The sequence below is a fragment of the Pongo abelii genome, chromosome 5 (assembly GCF_028885655.2).
Source record: "Pongo abelii isolate AG06213 chromosome 5, NHGRI_mPonAbe1-v2.0_pri, whole genome shotgun sequence".
In the NCBI taxonomy this organism is placed as follows: Eukaryota; Metazoa; Chordata; class Mammalia; order Primates; family Hominidae; genus Pongo; species Pongo abelii.
In genome coordinates, this window is record NC_071990.2 from 38,437,211 (window position 1) to 38,464,947 (window position 27,737).

General features: G+C 44.9%; 1 protein-coding gene and 1 non-coding gene across 10 annotated transcripts in view; one reads left to right on the forward strand and one right to left on the reverse strand.

Annotated features, from left to right (window-relative positions):
- The window catches only part of BTBD9 (BTB domain containing 9), a 470,612-nt gene that overhangs the window by 13,729 nt on the left and 429,146 nt on the right, over window positions 1-27,737 (reverse strand). For 4 of the 9 annotated variants that reach the window (XM_054558766.2, XM_009241833.4, XM_063724767.1 and 1 more), the window contains exon 10: window positions 9,966-10,044. The exons of the other annotated variants lie outside the window; for them this stretch is intronic. In XM_054558766.2, coding sequence (XP_054414741.1) covers window positions 9,966-10,044 — 79 coding nt within the window. The remainder of the gene's footprint in view (window positions 1-9,965; window positions 10,045-27,737) is intronic. 9 annotated transcript variants of the gene reach the window in all.
- On the forward strand, window positions 24,746-24,817 carry LOC112134047 (small nucleolar RNA SNORD45). The gene has a single exon (XR_002915631.1). It is a non-coding gene; the product is annotated as a small nucleolar RNA SNORD45 (small nucleolar RNA).

Below are 27,737 nucleotides of genomic sequence, written 5' to 3' on the forward strand. Positions count from 1 at the left end.
CTGCCCTGTTTTTTATGTGTGTACACTCCAGAGTTCCAGGGAGAGAGTTACTTTCTTGTCTTAATGGATTTGGCTATAGAGTGGTAGAGGTATCTTTTAGTTATTTTTTTGAAAAACTAAGAAACAAAAAAAGGGAAGTGTTCTTGTTCGCAGGCTTCTGAGATGCCTGAATCTCCCCACATGATAGATGTGGCCTCACCAGGGCCCCCTTCCCACACCGGACAGGCACCAAGAGAGCCTGGCCATGGCCCTGCTCTCCCTACAGGGCTGGCCCATGTGTCTCCAGCTGCCTGGGCGGTTCTTCACTTTGTGTGACCAGGCCCCGCATGTACCTTCTGTCTCAAAGGGCTCCAGCTGCATGGAGGCTTCCAGCATCACCCCTCACTGCTGGCACAGCAATGGGACACATCTGAGGGGACCCTCACAAGCTGCTGTCTCCATGCGTCTCACTGCTGGGAGGCTCCTGGGTACTCATCGGCCCAGGTCTGGGGTCACTTTCTCCCAGGCCAGTCAAGGATGGAGAATTATTGTTGCTCCAATATGACAGGTCTAAGGATTGTGCAGTGTCTGAAACAACCATATGTGCTCAATGTTGTCCTGCTTTTCCTCTCTTTTTTTCCAATAAAATCTTTCATAACAAACATTTAAATATAAAGAAGCCCACAAAAGGTCTTCTTTTTTTTTTTTTTTTGAGACAGAGTCTTGCTCTGTTGCCCAGGCTGGAGTGCAGTGGCACCATCTCGGCTCACTGCAAGCTCCGCCTCCCGGGTTCACGCCATTCTCCTGCCTCAGCCTCCTGAGTAACTGGGACTACAGGCACCCGCCACTGCGCCCGGCTAATTTTTTAATTTTTTAAGTAGAGACGGGGTTTCACCGTGTTAACCAGGATGGTCTCTATCTGACCTCATGATCCACCCGCCTCGGCCTCCCGCAGTGCTGGGATTACAGGTGTGAGCCACCGCGCCCGGCCTACAAGGTCTTCTTTTATAATTATGAAACTAAATATTTTTCTGCCTTTTTTTCCTGTCTCACTGGGAAGGAAGCTTTAAGATCTAGTTCACTCTCCTTATTTCAAAGGCAAGTGTCCTGAGAGGCAGGGAGGTAAAATGACACTGGGGCCATACAGCTGGCTGGAGGTGAAGCTGGCACCAGTGCCGAGGCCCCCTTCCTTCCTTCCACTCACTGCTCGCTCCCCTCAGTGCATCCTCCACCTCCCTGCCTGCCCAGTGCTGGAGCCAGCACTAGAGCCTCTGCACCCCTTTCTTCTTAGCCTGGCTCTTCTGAGGCACCTGGCTTTGATCATTATCTGCAGGTATAATCCTTAAATCCAAGTTTTTGTTTGGATGGCTCAGCTTTCACTGCCTCTCCCCCAGCCTATATTTTTGTGCAACTGAATGCTTCCAGACTCTCTCATAGCCATCAGAGCTCTGCCATTCTCCAAGGGCATGGCAGTCACAGCCTTGATGCCATCTTCAGTTATTCCTTCATCTGGCTTCAGGCTGTCACAAGTGATTCCTGAGAGCTCATTCCCCTTGGAATCCTGCACCAATGCTCTGGCCCATGGTCTCATTTATGGAGGGGTTACTGTGTGCCAGGCACTGGGCTGGGTGCTGAGGACACAAAGATGCTACAACACAGTCTGCTCTCAAGAACTGCAGTGTGGTGGGGAGCCAGTCAGAGCCTCCTGCTAGGACTATCAGGCAGATTCACAGGTGCCAGGCTTCCCGCTGGGCTTGACTATCCCGGCTGTCCCTGCACTGCCTCCTCTCTGGCCCAGTACCTGGCATACACCATACAGGGCCTCCGTGCTGCCATCTGAAACCTAAGTTTGTTTCCATTATTTCTATTCCCAAGCAGGTTTTCTTTGTGGGCATCCATTTCCAGTTGCTGGGACATGAAGCCCCTGGAGGGCCAGGTTCTCTCCCACACACAAGTGGAGTCTGAAGGCTGGAACTGGTGCTCTCTGCGGACCAGGAGCTTTTGCAAGGAGAGGCCTGCCTCTCCATTTGCTCTCTCTGTGCTCTGCCACAGAGCACAGAGAGCGCCCACTGGGGGTTCTGGCCCTGGGGCCAGCATGTGACTGCTTTGAGGTGCTTCTGGGCTGAGACGATGGTCCTCTGGAGGATGCTGCCGGGGAAGTCCTCCAGGGGCCACAGAGAGTGGAATCAGACCTGGGGCAGGGGGACCTTGGAAATAATTATCACCACACCAGGAAGGAGCATTTGTTTCATTTTTTTTTTAAGAGTCTGTTTCCCTGTTTTGTTTTTTTCCACTAGAGCCACATGTTGCTATGGGAACGAGGGTGGCATGGGAGCCCAGAGCCACTCACTGGTCTGACCAAAGCCTGTAAATAAATTCTGCCTCACTCCAGGCCCTGAGCCGAGTGGTCCTGGAGGGCAGCTCAAGCAGCCACCTGCAGACTTTCTGTCCTGCTGCTGTCGGCTCATGCAGATGCTCCTCTGACACGCTCGTGGGCTGATCACTCTCCTTGGAATAAAGAGCAGCGAGCCTGCAGAGTGCTCTGCATCCTCCCACCCTCCCAGGTCCTCTAAGACATAAACTCATCCATGGCTCCCAAACTCCAAGGGCCAGGATCACTCGATCCGTTTTACAGATCAGGACTCACCCTCCTCCTTCAGGGCTGGCTGCTGTTTTCATTCACTGATGTCTCTACCATCAATCAGGTACAGCCATTTGAAATCTCACCCAGAGTTAAGGGGCTTTTTAATGGGGATTCATTTATACCAGGTGGTGAAGCTGCCATCCCCTTAAGGAAGGGTCCTGCCTCAGTTTCTCCCCAAGATCTAGCACAAACTGGTGTACACAGCATGCTCAGAGCCACCTGCTTATCAATGCCTGACTCATAGAGTTCTGGGCCAGGGTGCAGCTGGGCTCATTTTGCACATTGCCATCTATTATGCCTTTGTGGGAGACGCAGTGGCCTCGATGTTACAGCCAGACTGCCTGGATTCACATTCTGATTCTGCCACTCAAGACGGGGGTGATCTCGTACAAATTAGTTAACGTCTCTCAGCCTCAGTTGCCTCTAAACTTTTTACTGCCAAAACTGTATGCTATACGGCACAGTTTTCCCATAGAAATACCATGTGGGACAAGAAACAGTGGTGCCTCCCCCTCACTGAGGAAACCCCAATTCTGGCTCAGATAAGATTCGTCCCCTTGCTTTCTTTTTCTTAGCAGTTTTACCACTTGTGTATGCATGAATGTTGTAGTGAAGCTTTGCCTGCTTTTGAAGTTTCCATGAATGTAATCCTAGCATACGTATTCTTTGGTGTCTGGCTTCTGTCCTTCAACACGCTGTTATGTTCATCCACCTACAGTCCCTGCAGCCCGTTGTATGAGATGCTGTGCTTTGCTTACCCATCCTCTGTGGATGGACGCTTGTGGTGTCCCGTTGGGTTTAGGATGAACAAGGCTGCGGTGACAGCATCCTCATTCTTGCCTCCTAAACTGGTACAAGAGCTTCGTTGGAGAATACACATAGGAGTGGAAGTGAATGCTCAGCCATAGGGTGAATGTGTGCACAAGCTCCTTTAGGACAAAACACCAAACTCTTCTCCAGAGTGACAGGGTCAGTCCATCTGCCCACAGCACTGGAGGAGAACTGCCCACTGCTCCACAATTTTGCCAACACTTAGTATTGAGTTTCCTCATCTTTAAAATGAGGGTGAGAGTGGAACCTACTTCATATACAAGGATTAAATCATGTAATAAATATAAAGGGCTGGAAGATAACCTGGCACACAGTAAGTGCTCAGCAAATACTAGCTACTATTATTGTAATTAATAATAATGATTATTATTATAAGGGTCCTAAGCTAGGAGATACTGAGATATCTGGTGCACATACTTTTCCATTTACAAATGTTTCTGGTTTAAGAAAATCCTCCATATGACTATAGAAACTCTGTATTGGAATGCCACGGCCTCTTGATAATGAAAAGTTGGTTTACTACATCTTTTCCTTTATTGCTTTCTTTGATTGACTGACTGGGAGAGGGAGCGATGGGTGTACAGATGAGATCACTCACCCATTCATTCAACTAACAGGTCCTCTATGCTTACATGTGCCAGGTACCATGCTAGATGCCAGGGATACAAAGATGAATACGACACAGCCTCTCTCCTCACTATATAAATTCAATAAGTAAAATGGAACCTGAGAGTTGCCTAAAGCCTGTCAATACCATCCTCAGTCTCTGCTATTGACTTGGTAAAAGCTTTCATGTAGGTTCTTGTGAGCAGAAACCCTGTCTTTCTGAATACATTGCAGAGAGTTTCCTTTTCCTACAGTCCTTTGTAACCCTCAAGACTGCTTGTGGGCCCCTGAGCTCCCTGCATACTGAAAAAAATCACTCCAGAACTTTCAAACGCACGTTTTTATAAAAGCCATAAAAAGAAACAGGCATAACTTCTGTCTCTTGAACATCACTGATTTTCATGGGCGTACAGAATTGATCTTATTTACTCCCAGCTGGGTTTATTTAAGGATGTAGGTGTGTGCCTTTGTTATTTGCTCAGATAATTAATCACATGAAATGGAAGGGTTTCTGGGAGACCCTGCACATCCGAACCAGTGTGGTTCTCAGCACAGTTTTTGGGGCTGAAACTAAAGACTCCCTCGACATTTGTAACGTTATTGACAAGGTCCAGTTTATTTTAGACATGAGAGACTTAGAAGAGGAGCAATGTCTGTCTCCTCAGCGGCTCAGAGCCGATGAGCATTGAAGGCAGGTGAGCGACCACACAGGAATGACCACGAGCTTGCTAAGCTGGCAGCTGAGACCACCATAAAGTGACTGAGGAAATGGTCAAGAAGGACCTCCTTGGCCACAGGCAGAGGGGACAATCAGATGCATGGAAACAATGGAAGCAGAGGGTGGATGTGCTGAAAGACACACCGACATCTGTCTGCCATCTAGTGCTGAGCATGGGAGGAAGACAAAGGAGTCGGGGGAAGCATTTGAGGGTAAAGAAAAGACACGCGTGAGCACCGGGCCAAGCACAGGGGAGCTTCCAGAGCTAGGCGAGCAGGGAGCAGAGGATGACAGAAGCACACACTGGGGGGGAGTGAAAGTGGAGTGTGCTGAGTTCAGAGAAATGATAAGGATGATGCTGAGTACACAAGGAACAGGGGTCAGAGAAGGAAGTGGTGGAGTCTTTAAGTGGTAAGCATTGGGGGGATTTATTGACAGAAGTCGTAAACATAGCTAAAAAATTAAATGAATTCGTTGCTGCAGTGCTCACAAAGGAAGATGAGAGACAGATGCCAGCAGCAGACGTACACTTCCCAGAGGAGAGGGATGGAATGCCGCAGGAAATCAGAAGCGTGCCAGAGCAGGTGATCAAGAAATCTACACTCACAGACTGCCGAGGCCGCTGTCGCCTGAGAGCTGGATGGATGGGAGGGAAGCGGGGAAAATTAGCATGCAGCAGACGGAGGCTGAGCCTCTGGATGCAGGAAGACCTGGCCGACTGGAGCAAGACAGATACACACCTACAGCAGGCAAGAAATCCCAGTCCGCCTTAGCTCAGTCAGGCCAGCCTGGGGGGCCTGCTTCCACGCACTGCCTGCTATCCGCCTTCTCCTACTCCAGCAGCTGCCGGGGGTGTGTGGAGTTCGGGGCAGTTTCCATGGTCCCTGTTGCAGAGCTATCAACCCACTGAGCTCCTGCCCCCAAGAATGACTTCAGGTCTCTCTAAACAGCCGGCTGCTCTGCTAGCTGCTACTTACACCCTGTCCAGGCCACTTCCCACCTTTTGCCAAACTGCCCAGCCACCATCTTCTCTTGAATGCTCTTCCATAGGAGCCTCCATGCTGCGCTTCCCCACCAGTCCCTGCTCTGCCCGCCTCTCTCTTGATGGGGGAAGCACCTGCAGAAGACAGGCCTACCTGGGCCATTCGGCAAAGCGTGTGTTCACGCAGATTTCCCTTTATTGTACACACACAGACAGACCTTTCCATGCCATAGACCAACTCCATCGATAGTTTTTGAAGCTAGCACAAAGTCTCTGGGTTCACAAACACTGAGTAGCTAAAGGGAAACAGAGTGTTTTCTCTGGCTCTGACTAAAATGAAGGCCACTGTTACAGACTGATGCTTGTGTCCCTTCCAAATTCCTCTGTGGAAGCCCTAACCCCTAATGGAATGGGATTAGAGGAAGTGATCAGGTTCAGCAGAGGTCATGAGGGTGGAAACCCCGTGATGGGATTGGTGTCCTTATAGGAAAAGAGACTGAGCGCTCATGCCTGCGCCCTCTGTCACTCTCTCTCGCGAAAGTGCACACACCAAAGAAGGCCGTCTGAGGACAGAATCCAGAAGACGGCCCTCACCAAGAACCAGAGTCTACTGGCACCCTGACCTCAGACTCTCAGCCTCTGGGACTGTGAGAAATCAATGTGTTACTTTAGCCAACGGAATAGCCAGCTGAGACAGCTGCTGATGTTACTTAGCAAACAAGCAGGGACAGACGGAGAAAACCCTGCGTCCTCTGCCCTCCAGGCCACGCTCCATAGTGAGAGAGGTACCCTGACCCCTGTTTTTGATGGCACAGTTCTGGCTCCCATGGGACTGTGAATCAGGGTGGTGCCGCACTCTCATCTCCAGCCTCCTGTCCTATGCTGCGGCCCTCCCCAGCTCCAAGAAGTGCTCCTGTCCATGCGGTCATATCCTCTAGAGCTGTCTCTCCCAGGAATCCTGCCTGACCCAAGTCATCCTCCTTCCCTGATGTGACCCCTGTCCCTCACGCCTCTGAACTCTGCCATACTGGCTTACACATATTTCCATTATTCTTTAAGATAGGTGTTACGACATTTTTCAAATAATGTCCCAGAACCCAGTATGCTGCAGTAAAGAACATTCTCTGAGAGTTTGCTGTATTCTTGATGCCTGATAAAGTTCAGCTTTATTGTACATTTTTTGTTTTTTGAGTCAGGGTCTCACTCTGTTGCCCAGGGCTGGAGTGCAGTGGTATAATCATAGCTCACTGCAGCCTCGAACTCCTAGGCTCAAGCGATCCTCCTGCCTCAGCCTCCTGGGTAACTGGGACTATATAGGTGCACACCACCATGTCTGCTAATTGGTTTTCTTTCTTTCTTTCTTTCTTTTTTATTGAGATGGAGCCTCGTTCTGTTGCCAAGGCTGGAGTGCAGTGGCACGACCTTGGCTCACTGCAACCTCGGCCTCCTGAGTTTAAGTGATCCTCTTGCCTCAGCCTCCCAGGTAGCTGGGATTACAGGCACATACCACCATGTCCAGCTGATTTTTGTATTTTTAGCACAGACGGGGTTTTACCATGTTAGCCAGGCTGGTCCCGAACTTCTGACCTCAAGTGATCCACCTGCCTTGGCCTTCCAAAGTGCTGGGATTACAGGCGTGAGCCACCAGGCCCAGCCATTTTTTTTTTTTTTTAAAGTAGAGACAAGGTCTCACTGTGTTTCCCATGTTGGTCTTGAACTCCTGGGCTCAAGCAAACCTGTGGCCTCAGCCTCCCAAAGTGTTGTGATTACAGGCATGAGCCAATGCACCTGGCTTACTGTGCCTTTTTTTGTGCTCTGAGAATGAAATCCTGTTCATTATTTATTTTATGACTTAAGATGATTCCTGGCCCAGCGTGGTGGCTCATGCCTGTAATCCTAGCACTCTGGGAGGCTGAGGCAGGTGGATCACCTGAGGTCAGGAGTTCGAGACCAGGCTGGCCAACATGGTGAAACTTGTCTCTACTAAAAAAAATTACAAAAATTGGCTGGGCTTGGTGGCGGGCACCTATAATCCCAGCTAATTGGGAGGCTGAGGCAGAAGAATCACTTGAACGCAGGGGGCAGAAGTTGCAGTGAGCTGAGATTGTGCCACTGCACTCCAGCCTGGGTGACAGAGTGAGACTCTGTCTGAAAAAAAAAAAAAAAAAAAAAAAAAGATATTTCCCAGTTGGCAACATTACTTTGAGGCTTTTTTCCCCTGATCATTAACTGATTCAAAAAGACAACTGAGCAAGTTATTCACTAGCCAAATGGGATGGATCACAAGTTAACCAGTGACCTACTATCCAACCCATTTAAAATGGCTGGTCCAATCTCCACCAAAGTGGTTGGGGCCCCTTGCACAGAGATTTTTGGGAAACTCATCATGAAAGAGAGGTCTTACACTCCAACTTCAGAGCTCTGTAATGGGAAATCATTCTTCATCTAGAATAGATTTGAAAAAAAGTCCAAGATTCTTTTCTTCTTCCTTGGTCACTGAGGTAACGGGGCGGGGACCTAGGGCAGCCCTAGAAGAAGGCCCCGGGCAGACTTGCCTTGCTGATTCTTAGCCTTTCCTGACTTGACAGTTCCTTCTGTTATAATACAAAATTTCAGAATTCCATTTGGGAATTAAAAAAAAAAAACTGGTCTAAAATTTTTGGGGGGATGCAGTGTATAAAAAGTAAGAACTGCAAATGAAAAACAGTTAATTCAATTTCAATATGTTACTATGTAAAAATTTCAATTGTTTATGACCTGGTGTTTATAATTCTTGAATTTTTCTTTAGAAAACATCTGTTGGTTTACTTTTATAGTTTTCAGATTTGTTTTGAAATAAAGAGGCAAGAGGAAAAGTTCCAGGTTTCTGTTTACCAGTTCCTCTCTGCAAGAAACACATTGTAGATGTGGACCATTTTTATTCTAAATAAATAAAAAGCCAAAATGAATTTAAATTATCACAATATTTTCACATTTAAAAATGCTTTTTGAAGTACCAGAAACACCTTGATGTGTTCTGGGAAATTTTAATTCCATAAAGACAACGCACGCATCCCAGGCACAGGGCCCATTTGCTGGATGGAAACGAGGAGCACTGTGTTCATAAAGCAGTAAAAAACCTTTCTGCTTTCATCTACGGTCTCTCTCTCAAGCTGTCACGCTGGTTATTATTTGCTACTTAATGTTGTGCTCCCTCGGGCACAGAGACACCCCACCCCCACCGCCCTGCCGGCCAGTGTAGCCCCTCACAGGCACCCAGGGCACTATCCTGTGACTTGAGCTCAGGACTCACACCAGACTCTGGCCCCGTCCATCCCTGTGCCAGGGCCCCTGTTGGGGGTAGAGAGGGCAGTGATCATGGGTGAGAGGAGGGGGGCAGGCCAAGCAGAACCCAGGCATCCTGGCTCAGGGAGTGGGTGGCTGAGAGCTCATGGCAGGAAGGTGGGAAGGGGCAGGAGGCGGGATTGCGTGTGGGCTGAGGCTCCAAGGTCCTGGTGTGTGTTCCGCTGTGCCATGGAGCTTCATTTATAAAACACAATTCAAAGGTAAAAAGACCCTAAGCATTTCAAGATGGTGCCACAGAGCATTCACCCTCAAGCACTGGGTCCCATGTGACTGTCCTGGTGGCACACCATAGAGCCAGTCCTGCATAAATCCGAGAAAGATCACGGAAAGGTAAAATTGCAGCAATGTTGCTACTTTTATGTTTCTCATCTACCTGTTGCATTTCGACCCATCATTCCTATGCTGCCTCTCTTAAACCAGAGGTTCTTCGGAGGCACATGCTTGACACAGTGTGACTACAAAACAGCAAGGGAGTGATAAGTCAGCAGCACGGCCGCCTGCTAGACGCCATGCTCAGAGGGGCAAGGAACCTCATACAATCGCTGTCATTTGGGAGGGCTGAGGACTCAGAGACAAGGGATGGGGTGTTTGACCTCTCAAGGCCTCTGTGGTTGGCCGATTCCACAGAGAGCTGTAGGAATTAGCAAAACGATAGGAGCTGGCTTTCATTTGCTAATGAACAGATATCCAAAAATGATAATGATATCCCCAATGTGCAATTGCAGGACTTTCTCCACACCAAGCTGTCTGAATAGCAGGCCATTAGCAGGCAGAACAAACAATTCCACTTAACTCAGGATGTAGCATTTACCTGTACATCATGAAATCTCATGGCACCTCTCATGAAAAGAGACCCTTACCTCATTTGCTGTGTTGTGTGTCCCAACGATACGGATGAAGGAGGCAGGCTGCCTTTCAAAAGTTACTGACTGCCAGGACCTGTGAGAGGAAACAACCATTTGCCTGATCAGATGGTACAGTTAACTCTCTGACAGTGTGGCTGATGGAGTCATGCCCACTGAGGAGGGAGGGCTTCCTGTCCTCGGAGACCCGCACTATAGGCGGGGCAGGGAGCAGGGCTGCACCTAATGTATGGCTGAGAGAGGCAGGACAAACACAGTGTCCCTATTCAGGAGCTTACAGTCCCATCACAGAAGGCACTCCTCCCCATCTCTGAATGTCACTTAGGGTTCTTACAAAGCCCTCCATAAACAAGCACAAAGGGCAGACCAAGCTCATTACAACAAGGGGTCGGGGGAGGGGGGAGGGATGGCATTGGGAGATATACCTAATGTTAGGTGACAAGTTGATAGGTGCAGCACACCAGCATGGCACATGTATGCATATGTGACAGGCCTGCACGTTGTGCACATGTACCCTAGAACTTGGAGCATAATAAAAAAAAAAAAAAAGTGCGGACAAATAGATGTAATCATGGTGGCAGGAGTTCATAAATACATTTCCCCATCTATAAAATGGGGCCATGACGGGGCCTACCCCAGGGCGGTTGGCAGAATGACCTCAGTCATTCATCAGATGCACAGCCGAGGGTAGCAGTTACTCAGCACGGCAGGCTGCTGGGAGGAGGAGAGTTCTGAAGAGGGCAGGGATGTGGGAGGGCTGCAGAGTTCCAGCACTTGGGTTGGGGCAGTGGGGGTCCTGCACTACCCTCTGACCCCACCATGTGAGCGATGGCACATGGGGGTTGTGGCAAGTTCTCCACAGGTCTCTACCCGCTCCATTCCTGCTTCCAAAACGCTGCCCCCAACACCATCTATTCTCAAGACTGGCCTGACTCTGTCTGGGTGGTTTCAAAAGCATCCCCGATATTTTCAAGGCAATTCCTCATTGATCAGCATGGGCCAGGCCAGCTCATTTAAGACTCAGCAGAGCAGGCCCTGAACAGACCCTGAGAGGAGGAGTTCTGCTCTTGGTTGAACGCTCAGCAGCTCATCAGAATGCACTGGAGGAGTGCATGGCACCCACGACTGTAAACTCCAATAATATTTTCTGTAATAAATGTGAGGAGTTCACAGTTGTTGCCATCCCTCCTCTGCTCTCACAGTGGAAATGCCAGCTGCTGGGAAGCTGTTTCCTGTAATTGTCTAATTACCAAGTAATGTTAGCAAAGAAAATATATATGTATTTGCAGTTTGTTTTTCCCCCTTTGGTTTCAGGTGTTCCATCTTCCCTCTCACTATGAACCTCCCACTGAGATTGATTCACTGCCACCTGGACACCAGTCCCGTTAAGGTCATTAAAAAGTCATTACCATCTTGTGTGCAAAGTCTGTGACCCTGAAACCAGTGTTCTGGAAACAGAGTAAGAAAAATCACTGTCTCCGTAAAAATGCTCTTATTCATACATGAAGGTGACGCCACCTGACCATGCGCAGGGCTTGTGCTGGTGGCCTATTTTCTCAGTGGGCGACTGCTGTCCTCCCAGGCCCCCAGCTCTCTTGGGGTGTTTGCTAGATGGCATGCAGCCCGTGGGCTGGCAGGGGGGCCTGCAAGGCCCTGTGGGGTTTCCACAGGCCTAGCTGTCTCTTGCGAGCCAAGCAGTGGAACTGACCACACACTCACGTCCTTCCTCCAGCAGGTGAGGGGAAGTGAAGGGAGCAGCCCCTGGCCAAGCTTCACACTGTTCGGGACATCAGAGTCCCATCCCTGTCCCTAAAGGAAGCTAAAGAGTACACTAAAGCTGGCCCACTGGCTGCTTCTCAGCCCACGCCTCCAGAAAAAGAAAAAGAAATAGGATGAGTGACAGTAGCTGGTGACAGCTATTAGGTTCAAGTCAGTTTCACAAAAAGGACTGGCATGGGGAGGCGGTGGGAGTGGAAGAAACTGAGCAAAGAGTTTGTTCTTCTCAGCCTTCTAGCTCGATGCCTGTCAAATATCCAAGTGATTCTGGACAGTTAGAAGCTCTTAGTCCTCAACAAAATGCATGTGGCTCTGAGAGTGAAGGCAGGCCCAGAATCACGGCCATGTGGTCCCACGCATTCCTCCCTCCATGATGTAGAGGAGGTTCAAGGAGCCCAGGCAGTGAGGTCTCGCTGGGAGCCGTCCTGAGCAGAGCCAGCCTGAACCTGGGTCTCCCTCCTCTCTCTCCCTTGCTGCTCCTTTTGCCTCCACTCCCCTCTCCCTACGTCAGGCTTAGGGCTCTGGGCTCTGGGCTCTGGCCCCACTGCCCTTGCTTCTGCTTGGGGAGGCAGGGGAGGCAGGGCTGGCAGGGCTGGCAGGGCAGCAGTCTGAGCGGGAGGGAACATTTGAGGAGTAATAAGATCAGAAGGTCTCAATTTAATACCAATCCTCCATTACACTGCATTAATATCTAATCTCACTGGACTTCAGCCTGAGAGTTGAATATATGATTTCATTTTCAGCAGGGCCGGATAGCAATTCTAAACCAAAGTATCAGTAGTAAGGGAAGTTGGTTAGGACGAGGAAATGAGCATCTGTCTCCCCCCATCAGATTCCATTTCCCCTGAACTTTTTCAGAATAACTTGCCATGCTGCTTGAAGGGGAAATGACAAGGTGGCACCGGAGTGGTCACCACCATGACTGTGCCACATTTGCAATCACTGTGAAACCTCAAAGGAGCTGCCTTGGCTGAGATTTCACAGGGCCAGAAAACCACCAGCATTGTTTAGTCAATGCAAAAGCTTGACTGCCATGTTTATTGGGCTTTATTGATAGCTGCATAAATATTCCAACTCACCAGGTACCCAGAATCTCTTCTCTAGTAGGCAAAACTTCCAGGAAAGACAACAGACCGCTAGAGGCATGGCAGCCCGCCCAGTTCAGAGCCAGGGCTGGGCCCTGAGAGGAAGGTGTTTGAACAGGAGCAATGAATTGTCAAAAAATAAATATGGTCTTAATAAAAACAAAAAAGCTTAATAAGAACAAAAAAACCCACGCAGGATTGATGTCCCAACCCCATACTGGCTCTGACTGGATGAACCGTTACCCTCTCCGGAATGCTGACAAAAATAACACCGGTCACCTGCTCACAGAAACGCGTCTAGAATGAGGTCCCAATTATGTCCAATTTAAATATGTATCTATACACATAGGTATTATTTTTAAATTTTTAATTATTTTTTATTTAATAAAAATTTTAAACTTATTTACTTTTTAAATTATTTTTTGTTTATTCTTTCCCATGCACACATGTGCAGAACTATACACATATGTATTAAAACATAGATGTCTATAAGAATGTTTGCCAAAATGTTGGTCCAGATTTTAGCTTTGGATGGAAGAATTTCAAGAGCCATTTAGTTTACTTTGGTGCTTTTCTGTACTGTTTGAACTTGGTAGAATGTATAATACACATAAGCATTAAACAAAGTACCTATCTTGCCTATTGTCTAAGGATTTAATAATACAGATCACATGGCATGGAGCCAGTGAGAATGCCAGCACTGTATTATTATGCCAAGTATTCCAGTGGAGAGGATCATGGGTGACAGTCAAGACAGTAGGCTTTACTCCTGGTCTTTCAGTACTAGGGGCAATGTGGCACAGGGGTGGAGAGCATGGGCTCTGTACCCTGCCTGCCAGTGTTTGAATCTTTATTTTGTGCTTTTAACAGCTCTAGGACCTTAAGCAAGTTGCTTAGCCTCTCTAGGCTGCAGTCTCTTCATCTGTAAAATGGGAATAATAGGAATAACTATCTAAACTATTTTGGTAAAGATTAAATACATTAACAAATGTAAAACATCTAGAAAAGTATTGGCATATATTAAATACTACAAAAATTAGTTGATAGTGTTATTACCACTATAATTACATTCAACCAGTGAGTCTGGACAAGATACACTGTTCCTGGGCCTCATCTGTGAGCTGTCAAGTTTGACAGTGTATGATTCAATGATTACCACAGAGGTTCCTGGGACACCCAAGGTGACTCCCATCAGCACCCATGTCTTGGAGGCAGACAAGCAGCTGGACTTTGGAAGAATTAAATAAGTATGTTTTGAATACATTCTTGCGCATGGCACCTGCTGGGTGTTACGGAGGACACGTGCAAGATGTAGTGCCCCTTCCTTAAGAAGTGTGTAATCTCACCAGGGAGATTAGCTCTCCTTCCACAAACTCATTAGAGAATAAATGCTGACAGTACAGTGGTCCCAACTTATAAACAGGTGATGTTCCAAAACTTGCCTTGTAGTTGGTTGATTGATGCTTGGAAACAATTTTTCCATAGAAATAAAGCTATAAATTTTGAGAGGGTGCCCAGACCCACCCACAAAACTCAATTTAACCCATAATGAAGCTAAAATACTATGTATATGTGAAAGAGGAAAAAAAGAGATATTGTTGCCAGAGTAGTAATTAAGCAAGCCAGAAAAACAAGGGATTTAAAACAATCTTTCTAAAGCTGCTGCTTGAGGAATGAGGATTAAATTCTGTAATGCAAATGAAATCATGGGGATGTAGCTGGAACATGGTAGGCGGTCTGTTAATAAGGAAAGTTAAAATAACGGGCCAGGTTTGTCATCCTAAAAGACTTTCCCATCCACAGACCACTGTCTGGTTTACAAAGTATCTCAGAGTCGTGATCTATCTCATTTGGTTCCTGACACAATCATTTGGGTAGGCAGCCAGGCAATCTGAATCTCATTTCAGAGGCGAGGAAACTGAGGCAAAGAAAAGAGAAGTAATCTGTGCGACATCCTAGAGCTGTCAGGATAGAGTTAGCAATAGAAGCCAGATTTAATGACTGTGAGCTTAGTTTCTTTCCACCAAAGGGCAAGATGAAGACCTTTCAAATAATTTAGAGGCCAAGGCACTGACTAGTCACTGTCCCCTGGGTTTTATTTTCCTGGCTCCCAGAATATTATTGACACCTCATTTATGTGTCTGTGTCATGACTCCGGGGCCAGAAATCACAGTGGCCAGAACCATATGGATCATACACACGAGTGGATCATAAGGTGGCCTCAGGTAAGTGACCATCCGCTAAAGTCTCCGTTTCCCGTGTGAAGTAGGGGTGATAACAGTACTTACCATTTGGGGCTGTGAGGACTCAAGGAGAAAACACAAAGAGCATGGCACATGATGAAAGCAAATTAACTGTTGGCTATTACTCTCACATCTTTACATTCACACATATGGCAAACTGGAAAGAAAAGAGGCTCAGCAGGTGCTCTATGAAAAGATCAGTATGGAAAAAGATCTGAAACAGAAGGCTTGCTCAAAAGCCAGTTAGAGGACAATATGTACAATATGGGATTACACACACTAAACTGCATGCATGACTCAGGAAAACATACAGGTCTGTAAAATAGTGTGAAATATTCTGGAAGGATAGATGCTAAATTCTTGACAGTGAATGTTCGCTGAGGAGAGGGCGAGGACTGGGACTGCTGATCGGGAACAAAGGAGATTTCAACATTAACTAGAATGTTTCATTTCTTTGATTAAAATAAAAAAGACGAAGTATATGCAAAAAATATTAAATATGGTCAATTCTGGGGATAAGTATGTGAGCAAACGTTATATTATTTTTATTCTCTTATGTATTTTAAACAGTTCTTGAAATAAATAAAAAGAAAGAGACAGAAGAGGAGAAAGGGATTAAAACAATGTCTGTGTTCAGGTGGGCAGGAATTTGCTGGAGATGGAATTCGCTAAACTACAAATATAAAAATTGTGGGGGGGAAGTGGAGTTGGTCCTGCAGTAGCAGTGTGGATCTGGCAGGTGGCGCTGCTGGCTCCAGCCAGCTGTGTCACCATCGGAAAGAAGCAGAGGACAAGAGGGCCACGGCGTGGAGGAATGTACGGTCGCCATCAGCAAGGGAGGGTAAGGACACTGCACAGGCCCATAAGTGACGAGAGAAAGGGTGACCGTAGTGCTCAGCAGAGAGCAGCTCTCTGTCCTGAGCCTTGTTCTGCCTTCTCTGGGGACTCAGGATCCTGTGGCAAGGGTGAGGATGCCTAGTCTTGAATGTGGAAAATTATGTGACTCTACCGCACATGCTATAAAGAGAAAGCACATATGAGGACTTTTCTGCAGCAGACCTGTTGAACAATGGGGAGACAGAGACAGGAAAGTATTTGGCTAGGGCCAGACTGGCAAGTAAACACAGCAAACTCAACACATGGCACAGAATGCATTCTCTCCACTAAAATGGCACTAAAGAAATATATGTTTCCCATCAAATATATGTGTTATATATTGATTAATTAATACATGCAGACACATGCATGACCACAAAACAAAGAGGAAGAATGAGGAGGTGTGACCATCTCTCTGCATTGGCCCCTCAGAGAGGAAGGCACACAGAAAGCAAGTGGAATCACACCACAGAACCCTAGAAAGGCTCAGATCCTCAAGTCACCAGCTACCTTTGAAGGTGGAGGTGTGCAGGGGGCTGAACCAGGAAGACTGGTTCAAAGAAGGAAAAAGGACCAGGTGCACTCCTCAAATCCCTTCCCCTCCTTCCTGCATAGTGGGGACAACCATCCCTTCACCTTGACAGGAGACACACATTTCCCTCTGGAGACCATGAACAGAGAAGATCTGAACTCCAGGGACCTAGGCACAGCAGAGGGTAGAATCCTGTAGCAGCTGAGAGCAAAGGAGTTACATGGAAGTCACATCCCGGATGGTGAGAGCCCCCAGTTCCCTTCCCTCCCTTGGCTTTCAGGCCACTGTGATACAGTCTTAAACCCCAGGCAGGAGACTGGAGAGTCCCTTTCGGGTCCCTTCGGGACCAGCCCAAGAGGAAAGGGCTACAGATACTGAACGACCTTCCGTCTCTCTGTCCCTCTCTCCTTTCTTCCATAAATACCGATCAAGTCCTTACTATGGAATAAGCCCATTTTTAGACCCTGAGGATATAGCATACAACAAAGTTCCTGCCCTCCAAGAGCTTATGTTCTAATGGGAAGGAGACAGAAAAAAACCAAATTTATCAGCGTTAAAAAGGGGCTATGGAGAAACACAAAACAGTGTTAAGCAGACTTGGAGGAACACATTGCTTTAGTTAACATATTTAGGGAAGGTCTCTTTGGTAAGGTGACAAATGAGCTAACACCTACACAACTGGAGGACACGGCCATGCAGATCTGAAAGAGCATCCCAGTGAGAAGGTACAGAAAGCACCAGCGTGCTGGGCAGGGGTATCCCAGTGAAACATCTAATCCCGGCCTGATAACCCTCAGTGAAGCCCACAAACCCATCCATATACTAGAAGCTTCCAGCCAGTTTTCACAGTGCCTAACATTTAAAGGGGAATGGGGGAAAGAAAAGCCTGGGCTGCTGCCCCTAAAATGTAGGCAGGGGTGACCATGGGCTACCATCCTCGAGGCTTGGGGTGGAGGCACAAACAAAGCTCTATTTTAGGGCCCGCCTCTACAGACTGCACACTGTCCTGGAGCCCAGCGAAGCTGGACCTGAGGTCAGGAGAAGCATGGCCTGCTGTCCTCAGGGCTTAGATGTGCACAGGCTATGCACCCAGGGCTGAGGGGCAAGCAAGGTGCTGGCTACCACAGCAGGGGCTGAGGATGAGCATCATGGGCATTTCCCATCCGCAGGCCTAGGCTACTGCACTGAAGGTGGCACTGCCCTCTCCAGGGAAACACATGAAAATGAAAACAAAATAGACCAAAACCTGTGGGACACTGCAAAAGCAGTACTCAGAGGGAAGTTTACAGATTTAAGTCCCTACATCCAAAAGTAGAAAGGTTTCAAATAAACAATATAACAATATACCTCAAGAAACTAGAAACGGAAGAACAAATCGAACTCCTAAATTAGCAGAAGGAAAGAAACAATAAAGATCAGAGCAGAATTAAATGAAATAGAGACTACATAGAAATACAAAGGATCAATGAAATGGAAAATTGGTTCTTAGAAAATATAAACAAAATTGATAAACTGCTAGCTAGACTAACCAAGAAAAGACCCAAATTAACAAAATTAGAAGTGAAAAAGGAAACATTACAACTGATGCCACCGAAATACAAAAGATCATCAGAGACTATTCTGAACAACTATATGCTAACAAACTAGAAAACCTAGAAGAAATGGATAAACTCCTGGAAACATGCAATCTATCAAGATTGAATCAGGAAGAAATAGAAAACCTGAACAGATCAATAATGAGTAGTGAAATGGAATCCATAATAAAAAGTCTCCCAACAAAGAAAAGCTCAGGACCTGATGGAGTCACTGACAAATTCTACCAAACATATAAAGAGGAACTAATACCAATCTTCTTCAAACTATTCTAAAAAATTGGGTGGCACATGCCTGTAATACCAGCTACTTGGGAGGCTGAGGCAGGAGAATTGCTTGAGTCTGGGAGTTTGAGATTGCAGTGAGCTATGATTGTGCCATGACATGCCAGCCTGGGCAACAGAGCAAGACCCTGTCTCTAAAAAAAATAAAGTAAAAATAAAAAAAGAAATCCCAAAACCGAAGAGGAGGGAATACTCCTTAACTCATTCTGCAAGACCAGCATTACCCTGACACCAAAACCTGAAAAGAACAAAACAACAAAAGAAAACTATAGGCCAATATCTTCAATGAACAGACACAAAACTTCTCAAAAAAATACTAGCAAACCAAATTTAACAGAACATCAAAAAGATAATACACCATAATCAAGTGGGATCTAACCCAGGAATGCAAGGATAGTTTAACAGACACAAATCAATAAACGTGATACATTAGATCAACAAAATCAAGGACAAAAACCATATGATCATTTCAATAGACACAGAAAAAGCATTTAATAAAATTCAACATCCCTTCATAATAAGAAGTCTCAACAAACTAGCCATATAAGGAATATACCTCAAAATAATAAAAGCCATCTATGACAAACCCATAGCTAACATCATACTGAATGGGGAAAAGTTGAAATTCTTTTCTGTAAGAACTGGAACAAGACATGGATGCCCACTCTCACCACTCCTATTCAACATAGTACTAGAAGTCATAGACAGGGCAATCAGCAAGAGAAAGAAATAAAATGTATCCAAATTGGAAAAGAGGATGTCAAATTGTCCCTCTTTGCAGATGACATCTTATATTCAGAAAGACCAAAGGATTCCACCCAAAAACTCTTAAGGGTTGATAAGCAAATTCAGTAAAGTTGCAGGATACAAAACCATCATACAAAATTCAGTAGCATTTCTATACACCAATAATGAACTAGCCAAGAAAGAAGTCAAGAAGGCAATCCCATTTACAACAACTGCCATGGAAAAAAAATTCCTAGGAATAAATTTAACCAAGGAGGTGGAAAATCTCTACAAGGAAAACCACAAAATACTGATGAAAGAAACTGAAGAGAATACAAACAAATGGAAACTCATCTTATGCTCATGGATTAGAATAATTAATATCATTAAAATGACTGTACTGGCCAAAACAATATACAGATTGAATACAATCCCCATCAAAAATACCAAAAATCCAAAAATGTCGGTTTTTTTTTTTTTTTTTTTTGAGATGGAATCTCGCTCTGTTGCCAGGCTGGAGTGCAGTGGCACGATCTCGGCTCACTGCAACCTCCACCCCACAAGTTCAAGCGATTCTCCTGCCTCAGCCTCCCGAGTAGCTGGGACTATGAGTGTGCGGCACCACACCCAGCTAATTTTTTTGTATTTTTAGTAGAAATGGGGTTTCACCATGTTGGCCAGGATAGTCTCCATCTCTTGACCTAATGAACTGCCTCAGCCTCCCAAAGTGCTGGGATTACATACGTGAGCCACTGCACCCAGCCCAAAAATGTCATTTTTTACAGAAATAGAAAAAAACAATCCTAAAATTCATGTAGAACCAAAACAGAGCCAGTATAGCTAAAGCAATCCTAAGAAAAAAGAACAAAGCTACAGTCTTTGATGTCACTACCAGACTTCGAAATACGGTACAAGGCTATAGTAATCAAAACAGATGGTATGAGTATAAAAACAGCCCAACAGAGTATACTAGAACACCCAGAAATAAATCCACATATTTACAGCCAACTGATACTCAACAAAGGAACCAAGAACTTACACCAGGGAAAGGATACCCTCTTCAATAAATGGTGCTGGGAAAATTGGATATCCATATGCAAACTGGACCCCTATCTCTCATCATACACAAAAATCAACTCAAGATTGATTAAGGACTTAAATGTAAGACCTGAAACTATAAAAATAATAGAAGAAAACATAGGGAAACCAGTTCAGGATATTGGTCTAGCCAAATGGGACTGTATTAAATTTAAAAATTCACACACAGCAAAGTAAATAATCAATGGAGTGATAAGGTAATCTGTTGAATGGGAGAAAATACCTGCAAACTATTCATCTAACAAGGGACTAATATCCAGAATGTACAAAAAATATTTCATTAAAAAATGGGCAAAGGACATGAACAGACACTTATCAAAAGAAGACATACAAATAGCCAAAGGGTATATGAAAAAATGCTCAACATCGCTAAGCATTGGGAAAATGTAAATCAAAACCACAATGAGATATCATCTTACCCCACTTAGAATGCTATTATTAAAAAGACAAAAAATAATAGATGTCGGTAAGAATGAAGAGAAAAAGGAACTCTTATACACTGTTGGTGGGAATGTAAATTAGTACAGAAACCATGGAAAACAGTATAGAGATTTCTCAATAAACGACTATTTTTCAAGGTGAGAAATAAATTTTTAAAAATCTAAAAGTACAACTAGAGGAAATGGATAAATTTCTGGAAACATGCAATCTACCAAATGATCCAGCAATTTCACTTCTGGCTAACTATCCAAAAAAAAGAAATCAGTATTTCAAAGGGATGCCTGCACTCACATGTTAATGTGGCACTATTCACAATAGCAGAGAAATGGAATCAACCTAAGTGTCCATCAATGGACGGAAGGGTAAAGAAAATGTGGTATATTTACATAATGCAATACTGCTTGGCCATAAAAAAGAATGAAATCATGTCATTTGCAGCAACACAGATGAAACTGAAGGTCATTATGTTAAGTGATATCATTCAGGCCCAGAAAGACAAATCCCATGTTTTCTCTCATATGTAGGAGCTAAAAAACTTGATCATATGAAGATAGAGAACAGAATGATAGATGCCAAAGGGTGGGAAGGGTGTGAGGGTGGGAGGGGGAAATGAAGAAAGCGGGGTGAATGGGTAGGAATTTACAGTTAGTTAGAAGAAATAAGTTCTAATGTTCCATAGCAGACTAGGGTGACTATAGTTAGCAACAATGTATTGTATATTTCAAAGTAGCTAAAAGGACTTGAAATGCTACCAACACACAGAAATGATAAATACTCAAGATGATGAATACTCCAAATAACCTGACTTGGCCCTTACACATTCTATGCATGTAAAAAAACATTCACATGTAGCCCGTAAATATGTAAAACACTATGTATCAATAAAATAAAAAATTAAAAAAAGATAACAACAAGTGTTGATGAAAATGTGAAGAAATTGGAACCCCTATATACTGCTCGTGGGAATGTTCAATGGTGTGGCCACTTTGGAAAACGACCTGGCAGTTCCTCAAGTGGTTAAATAGAGAGGTGTGATATGATCCAAAAATTCTACTTCTAGATACATACCCAAGAAAAATGAAAATACATGTCCACACAAAAACTTGTTCATGAATCTTCACAGCTGCATTATTCATAATAAAAAGTGGAAACAACCCAAATGTCCATCAACTGATGAATGGATAGATAAAATGTAGTATATCCATACACTGGAATACTGTTCAGCAATAATAAGATTTTGCTACACGCTATTAATATAATACTGATGAACCTGCTAAGTGAAAGAAGCCAATAACAAAGGATCATGTATTGTATGATTCCATTTATATGAAATGTATAGAATATAGAGACAGAAAGTAGATCAGTGGTTGCCTAGGGCTGGGGAATTAACTGGGGAGATTGGGAGGTGATGGCTGTTGGGTACGTGGTTTCTTTCTGGAGTAATGAAAATGTTCAAAAATTGATTGTGGTGATGGATGCAAACTCTGTGAATATACTAAAGCCACAGAATTGTACACTTTCAATGGGTGAATTGTGTGGTATATGAATTGTATCTCAATAAAGCTGTTTAAAATGTTCAAAAAAAGACTGTAACATGAAAGACGACCAACAGCAAATAGAGAAAAATAATAACTCAGAGGACATGGATACAGTTCAGTAAGCAGAATAAAGCTTCAGGAAAAAAAAATCCTAAATTATCCTCAGAAAGATAAAAGGAAGCATTATTACATCTTTGAAATAGGAATAAATAAAATGATATGAAAAAAGAACATTTAGTGAACAAGAAAGCGCTCTTGTAAATTAAAACTATGAGCGACATAAATAATTCAACAAATGGGTTAGAAAGTTAAGTTGAGGAAATTTCCCAGAATGTCAAATCAAATGACAAAGATAAAAAATAGAAGAGAAAGTATAAGAGAATAAAAGAATCAAACGAGGAGTTCCACTATCTAATTAGATGTTCCAGTAAGAAATATGATGTTCCAGAGAAAATATGAGCTAGGAAAGTGCCAAAGTCACACAACAAATTTTCCCACATATGAAGGACATAAGTTTCCAGGTTAAAGATCCCACTAAGTAGCCATTACAAGAAATGAGAAAAGATCCACACCAAAGTATATTATTAAGAAACTTTAGAAGATCTTAAAAGTTCTGGGGGGGGAAAAAGCAGGTCATCACAAAGACCTGGGAATCAGGTTCACATAAATTTTTCAACAGCAACATTGGGGTGAGAAGATAATAGATCACTTCCTTCCAAATGCTGACGGAAAAATTAGTGACCATTCCCAGACAAAGTAAATGAAGTATGAGAACAGAATAAAGAAATTTTCATTCAGGCATAAAAAAAATTCACCTTCATCCTCTCTTTGTATTTATGCAAAGAAAAATAAAAATAATAAAATAAAAACTTCACCTCCAACGCATTCACAAGAAACTACCAGAAAATGTGTTCCACCAAAACAAAGGACCAACTTAAGATAAAGAAAGTTATGGGATAATATCACTTGAGGCCAGGAGTTCGAGACCAGCCTGGCCAACATGGCAAAACCCCTTCTCTACTAAAAATACAAAAATTAGCCAGGCATGGTGGTGTGCACCTGTACTCCAAGCTACTCAGGAGGCTGAGGCATGAGAATTGCTTGAACCTAAGAGGCAGAGGCAGAGGTTGCAGTGAGCCAACACTGTGCCACTGCACTCCAGCCTGAGTGACAGAGCAGGATTCTGTCTCAAAAAAAAAAGAAAGTTATGAGATCCACAAAACAGAGAATGTGAAATGAAATAAAGGCAAGAGGAATTCCTAAGATAATGGGATGGGAGATCCCAGGATGAGAGCCATAAAACAGGCCCACAGGACAACTAGTCCAGACTGCAGAGGGAAGGCAGGCAGCTCATGGGAACATCTCAAGGGAGAAAAAGTAACTAATTGACCAGATGTGTAACCAGGTTATGAGAATTTGTGTTGCTCTGACAACACAAATTGTGTTGTGGGGGAAGAATCAGTGATAGTACACAGAAAATTAATGAATGATAGGTATACAGAAAACTAAGCAATTTTTTTTTTTTTTTTTTTTTTTTGGAGACGGAGTCTTGCTCTGTTGCCAGGCTAGAGTACAGTGGCACAATTTTGGCTCACTGCAACCTCGCCTCCCAGCTTGGGAGGCTTGAACCCGCCTCCCAGGTTCAAGCAATTCTCTGCCTCAGCCTCCCAAGTAGCTGGGATTACAGGCGCCTGCCACCATGCCCAGCTAATTTTTGTATTTTTAGTAGAGATGGGGTTTCACCATCTGGGCCAGGCTGGTCTTGAACTCCTGACCTCGTGATCTACCTGCCTCAGTCTCCCAAAGTGCTGGGATTACAGGCATGAGACACTGTGCCTGGCCACTTTTTAACTCTAGGGAAAACAAATGATTAAAAAAAAGGTGATCGTAGTACACTACATGGCTTGGCTCTGAATGACAGTTACATAGTCATCCTAATGCCAACAAGAAATCTGACACAAAGAAAAACTGTGATTTAACTAAACAAGAGGATGAAGCAGACAGGTGCATGTGTGTACTTGCAAGGGGGGAGGGCAATGAAACTAAATCCTTATCTTTCAAAGTAGGAACACAATAGATAATTCCAGTAATGTAATTAGGAAATAGCAGAATAAGCATATATAGTTTAGAATATGAAGATACAGACCAAAAAAAAAAAAAGTCTAAAAGAGATGAATATGTTTGCCTCAAAATCTAAAAGTCTGACCATGTGTTATATTGGACAAGGTAGGGTGACACAGGCAGTCTGACATATTGCCAGAGGAAGTACAAGTTGACATACCCTCAACTAGCAAAATGTTAAATGTACATACCCCTAGAGCTAGCAATTCCCTTATACTACTTTAACTTATGATGTGTTTGCAGCATAGGGAAGAAGAAGAATAGGGATTGCACTGCAGCATCATTTGAACAGCAAGAGAGCGACCTAAATGCTCATCATTGGGGACTGGTTAAGTAAATTATGGTAGATCCCTATCCTTACAATGAAGGACTATGAGCTGGGGGATGGGGGATGGGGGACGGGGAGAGGGAGGAAACGCAAGAGATCTCCAAGGTACAGAAAAATCTGTGTTAAAAGAAAATGGGGTCAATGATGTAATGGCATGTATTAGCTGAATCCAGAGTTGATATGAGTTCTAAAATTACACTGAAGCTGGGTGCGGCAGTTCATGCCTGTAATCCCAGCACTTTGGGAGACCAAGGTGGGAGGATTGCTGGAGCCCAGGAGTTCAAGAGATCAGCCTGGGGCATATAGTGAGATCCTGTCTCTACAAAAAGTAAAAAATTAGGTAGGTATGGTGGCACATGCCTGTAGTCTCAGCTACTTGGAAGGCTGAGGTGGGAGGATCACCTGAGCCTGGGGGATCAAGGCTGCAGTGAGCCGTGACTGCACTGCTGCATTGCAGCCTGGGTGACAGAGTGAGCCCTGTCTCAAAAACAAACAAACAAACGAACAAACATTAAAAATAAAATAAAATTACACTGAGACCTTGGAGGAAAAAAAAAGTAAATGGGGAGAATATATACACTTGTTTATGCATAAACTATCTCTGAAGGAAAAGGTAGGAGGGAAACATTTCAGTCTACAGTTTTAGATTTTTAAATAACATTAAATATATTTTTTGGAATATATAGTTTTTTTCAAAATTACTTTTTAAAAGAGCAAAAAGAAAAGAAGTTGCTTTCCGAGAACGGGGCTTGGGGTAGGGAAGGATGAAGCAGAGGACTGTTGCTTTTTGTTAAAAGTCTTGTGGTTTTACTTCACTCTCAAAACTGTCCATGTATAACTTTGATAATTTTTTTTTTAATTACAATTAAAAAAAGCAGAGCCTAAGAAAGGGAGCAGAGCCTAAGAAAGGGAGCAGAGCCTATGCTGACAAGGAGTGGAAAAGGTACATGGGAAGCATATGTATTTACAGCCTTTGGGAGCAGGGCTGGAAGGCAGGCATGAACCTTTGGAACAGATTCTCGAAAAGGGAAGAAATAATAAAAGCTGTCCCCTGTCAACTGAGCTTACGGCAGTGACGGCGGTGCCCTCTCCAAGTTGCGTGGCACTGAGACGTGACGGGTATTAAAGGCCTTGAGTGAGCATCGAGACTTGCCTGAAGATCCCTCTGACAGTTCTTTATGAGTGAGCCTCTTGTGCTGACCCCACAGCTGCCCGCCGTCCCTCCAAGCGTGCTGCTCTTATTGTCTGGCGCATTGTAGTGATGGGCCAAGGACCACATTCATCTCTTTAATCATATCTAAAGATGATCTATGGACTGCGGATATGAGAGAGACAGCATTTTCCAGAACACTGGGTGAGGTGGAAATTACTGTGTTTTAACAGCCCTTAAGCTGGGCCTGCATGTCTGTCCCCGCTAGGTCCCCAAAGGCAGAGCTAGAGAGGGTGTCCTATGTGGCAGAGACTCAAAATCAGCCCAGATCCTGTTTATTCCCTTCTGAAGAGCTTCCTTGGCCCCAGATCTCTGATACCAGTCTAAAGTGAAGACTCAGTGTGCAGGCCTCTGTCTAATCTGGCACCCCAGGAGTATGTTCTTTTGTTCTGCAGGATGCTTAACTGGATTTTATGGCTGTCTCGCTGCCCAGACTTACAGGGAATTCTGGGTTCGCTCCATTAACCCTGTTTGTCCATTCAACAACTATTTATTGAGACCCTCTATGTGTCAGGCTTAGGAAAAATGGGGCCAAGTTGGTCTAACCTGACTGCAGACCTGAGGCAGCAGAAAACCGCGTTAGGAGCTATGGGAATTAGTGATTGTTTTGGCCACACGCTGACTAGCCCAAGGCTCACTAAGATCAAAAGTCGCACATGGGAGCCTCACAGACATACTTTGCTGGTTTACTGAGTATTTTTTAAAAAGTTGAGTTAGCTGCCACTTAAACATTGGGAGATATCACAGCAAAACAGAGATGCCTCCCTTCTCTTGAAAACCAGAAGATCTGGCATGCATGAGTCCTCTTCTCTGCCCGATAACAGCTGGAGATGAGGAGAGCTTTTGGTGGTCTCTCTTACTCCCTGCGCCTGCCCTGGCCTGCTTTGCTCCCTCACATCACCCATCTGGTCCAAGGAGGTGGCCAAGTGTCTACCCCAGCCTTAGATAGAGCTCGGTGTTAAAATGGACTCTTGTACAGTCATCTCACCAGGTTCAAAATTCTTTGGGGATTTAGCACCAGAACTGACATAAAAATCATGTTTCAGGATTAAGAAAAGTAAATCCTTATACTGTTTTATTCTTGGCCTCAAGACAGGTACAGCTGAGGACATAAGAACTAACTACAGTCCTCACTTCCTGCTGCCTGCCTTCCCTTGGCTGTGGTTAGCAGAAGTCTGGTTATAGCTGGACCAGTGGGTCTTAACCTTGGCTGCACATCAGAAACACCCGTGGAGCTAAACTTTCGAACTCCCAGACCACAGCCCACACCAATTAACGCTCAAAACCTCTGGAGGGGTGGGCCCTGCGTGAGTTCTTTTTAAATTCCTCAGGTGATTTCAATGTATGGCCAAGGCGGGCCCCTTGCCCAGGTTGGGGATTGAGTGTTAGGAGCAGCTTGCTAGCATGGACATGTGGCATCTTCTGTCCCGACTACAGTCCGCTTCCACCTCCCTGCCTGACTTCCCTCCTGGGATTCCTAGATCTAGGCAGGTGAGCATTTGATGCTTTCTGGCAGAGGAGGAACTTCAGACTTCTGTCTGGTAAATGCACTTGCATCTACTGCTCTAACGTAAGCCAATCTTGAGTTTTACCTTCTGTGCTCATAGCATAATTTTCCCTTTTAGAGGGGTTGCCTCTCAGAGAGGGGCAGAACCCTCCCACCAGCTCCTCATATTCTAATGCTGTGGCAGCTACAGAAAGGGATGTGTCCCGGGGCATCCATGGTGGTTTGAATGACCACGTGGGGAGACAGGGGAGGGGGGTGTTTCAGTGTTCGCCGTCTCACTCAGTACCCCAGCCCCAACCTTGCTCCCACTCTGCCATACAGCCTCCTTGATTCCCCTAAGGGGATGCAGTAATTGATGATTAGCATTCCAAAGCTTGGCTTACATCCTGCTAGCCCGTCATATTTAATTAC